The sequence below is a fragment of the Tupaia chinensis genome, unplaced genomic scaffold (genome assembly GCF_000334495.1).
Source record: "Tupaia chinensis unplaced genomic scaffold, TupChi_1.0 Scaffold000294_5, whole genome shotgun sequence".
Lineage (NCBI taxonomy): Eukaryota > Metazoa > Chordata > Mammalia > Scandentia > Tupaiidae > Tupaia > Tupaia belangeri.
This window is the reverse complement of record NW_006159782.1, coordinates 1,151,573-1,154,461: the sequence shown is the minus strand read 5'-3', so window position 1 is coordinate 1,154,461 and position 2,889 is coordinate 1,151,573. Positions and strand designations below refer to the sequence as shown.

Here is a 2,889-nt window from a genome sequence, read left to right as displayed (position 1 = left end):
CACACACACACACACACACACACACACACACACACACACACCAGCGTGAGGTTTAAAGTACTGGGTCTGGGACTTAAACTACGCCATCTACTGGTCCCCAAAATAATTCTTTTTTCTTTTCTTTTTTTTGGGGAGAGGTTTTTGCTATAGGGCACATGCCTGCGCTCGCTAGAAAGAGAGGACAGAGAGATAGAAAATGAGAAATCACCCCCCCAGGGGAGATGGCCACATTGCAATCCCTTTTCCTCCATTTTCCATTCGGGATCTTGGGCACGCATGCACATGCGCCCGGCGTTAGTTTAAACCACCGGATCCAGGACTCAAACCATGGTCGACTACATGGGAGTTCAGCGACATAGCCATTACACTAACTGCTGGTACCCTCAAAATAATTCTTAAAAAAAAATCCCAGGAGAGTGGATTTCTCAATTTCCTTCTCAAGTGAGTGCACATGCCCTAAGGCAAAAACAAACAAAAACCTTCTACAAAAAAAGGAATGGTGTGTATGCAGCAAGAGATAACTAATACACAGGCCATCTGCTCTGTGCACCAAGATAAAGTCAACAAAAGTAAACACTAACAGTGATGAATCAAAATAAATTGGCAAATGAGGGGGGAAAAACCCTAAGTGCCTGGAAATGAAAAGCAATTAACTGATGGCTAATCGCGTGAAGAGACTCCTCACCAAGGAAACGTAAACTAGTAAATTATAATCTGTATTTCCACACATTCAGGCATATAAAGTTGGCACTTTCGCCGTTGGTGAGAGTGTAAATTAGTTCAGCCATTTTGGAATGATTTGATAAGACCTATTAAAACTTCAGATGTTGGGGACCAACAGTTAGTGTAATGGCTATGTTGCTGAACTTCCATGTAGCTGACCACGGTTCGAGTCCCAGACTTGGTAGCTTAAACTCACGTCGGGCTGGGTGCGGGTGCGTGCGCATGCGTGCCCAAGATCCTGAGAGGAGAATGGAGAAGGGATTGAGGCTATCCCCCCTGGGAGGGTGACTACTCGCTTTCTGTCTCTCTGTCTTTTTGGCGAGCACACGTGCCCTATAGCAAAAACCTCTCAAAAACAAAAACAAAAAAACAAAAAAACTTCAGATGTGGGACCAGCAGGTGGCATGGTGGTTAAGGCACTGGACACTCCCACATGGCCAACTATGGTCCAAGTCCTGGACCTGGTGATTTGCTTTCTCATTTTCCCTCTTTCTCTCTCTGTCTGTGTCTCTCTCTGGTCAAATTAAAATAAAATAAATGAATAAATAAAATTCAATAAATAATTTTTAAAATAACAACTTCAGATGCATGTCTCCTGTCACCTGGAATTTCCACTTCCCTTGTCCAGTGTAACGGAGGCTCACCAGGTCACCGTTATTTCATGAAACTGGAAACGAATTACATGCTCATCAGTTGGAGACTGGCACGTCCCTGCTCTGAAGTAGGTACTGTGATTTCACAGAAGGCAGATCTGTGCTTCCAACAGGCAGGGCCCCAAGACACGCAATAATGCCACGTAATTAAAAATAGCCTCGCAAACCCTTGCTGAATGTTTCCTGTGGGCAAACAGAGAGCCAGAGAAAGGTCTGGAAAGAAGCCACGCCACACAGGCTACTTTGGGGCAGGGGCCAGTTCTGGGATCCTGGTGTGGTCAGAGAGGACTTTAGCCTTCTCTGTCATGTTTTCATTCTTTACAAGGAGAATGTGCTCACCAATATGACTATAATTAAAAATTAACTTTGGAAGAAAGCTAAGTGCAAGGCCTGGCATGTGGACAAACTGACACGCTGCTCTTGTTTAGGCTGTTGTGTCAGTGAGGCAAAAGGCCACCAGGAGGCGTGGGGACTGTGCCGAGGTCCTCCACCCTCCCTCTGCCATCTTCCTCCCTGATTCACCCTGCTGGAAGGTAGGTTGGGCAGATTCTTTCCTGACCCAAGCCAGGGCAACTTCACTACAGAGGAGGGGAGAAACATTCAGGACCTAGAAGGGGAAGGCCAGACTTGGGTTCCCATCAGCCTCTGGCTCATAGCCTAGCTCCCACAGCTCTCAGCTCTAGGGGATCCCTTAGTCCTTGTGGCCCTCGGACCGAGGGGTGGGATAGGATGGCATGAATGAGGCACACTTATTCATCCAGCTGGAGAGGGTGGGTCTAGGGTATCACCCAAGATGAGATCTAAATGGAGAAAAACTAGGCATAGGGCATAGGTTGGAGGCTCAACGCCGTGAGATACCTTTAGAAGGAAAACTACACTCCAGGTGGGCAGAGCTAATAAACTCACGGAAAAATAAGTCTTTCTCTACCACATCCCTGGATGGAAAAGAAAGTGAGTGGGGGGCTTAAGAAACTACATCCAGGCCCCGGTCTACAAAGTCGGAGTAGGGATTGTTATGGAGACCCCCTACCCACCACCAAGTGGTAACTGAAGCTTGGGTGCAGGCCGAGCCCTGCCTGGAACCCCAGGCTCAGAAATCCACTTCAGACCACTGGTGCGTGCTAGGGCGGACCTAGGGGTGCACAGGCGGGGGCATCCAGGAGGCAGGCCGAGGCCCCCCCACCCCCGCAGCCTCCTCCTCCAGAAACACGTCCAGAACCAGCGCTCCCAGACGTAACGAGGGCGCGGACGCTCAGGGGGCTGTGGCGTGGGGGCCCGAGTCTCCATCACTCTGGGCGGTCAGTCCCGGGATGTCAAGGGTCGGGTACCGCTGCATCCCACACTCGGCCTCATGCCTGTGCGACACTCCGGGCGGGACCTCCCCAACGTCAGGGTCCTACCTGGCGAGCTGGCGTGAGGGTACCGTCCACATCAAACAGGCAGAGGACGCGCTCCTTCCTGCGGGCGCCCTCGGCGGGAGCCGCCCAAGCGGCAGCGCCGGCCCCCCGGGGGG

The 2,889-nt window shown here is 50.6% G+C and overlaps 1 protein-coding gene across 1 annotated transcript in view; it reads right to left on the bottom strand.

Moving 5' to 3' along the window:
• The window catches only part of PMM1 (phosphomannomutase 1), a gene marked incomplete at its 5' end in the record, with an annotated part of 12,180 nt that extends 9,320 nt beyond the window's left edge, over positions 1-2,860 (bottom strand). The window contains one exon of the mRNA XM_006150784.2: positions 2,777-2,860. Within this exon, the coding sequence (XP_006150846.2) occupies positions 2,777-2,860 (84 nt within the window). The remainder of the gene's footprint in view (positions 1-2,776) is intronic.
• Between the last annotated feature and the right edge of the window lie 29 nt (positions 2,861-2,889).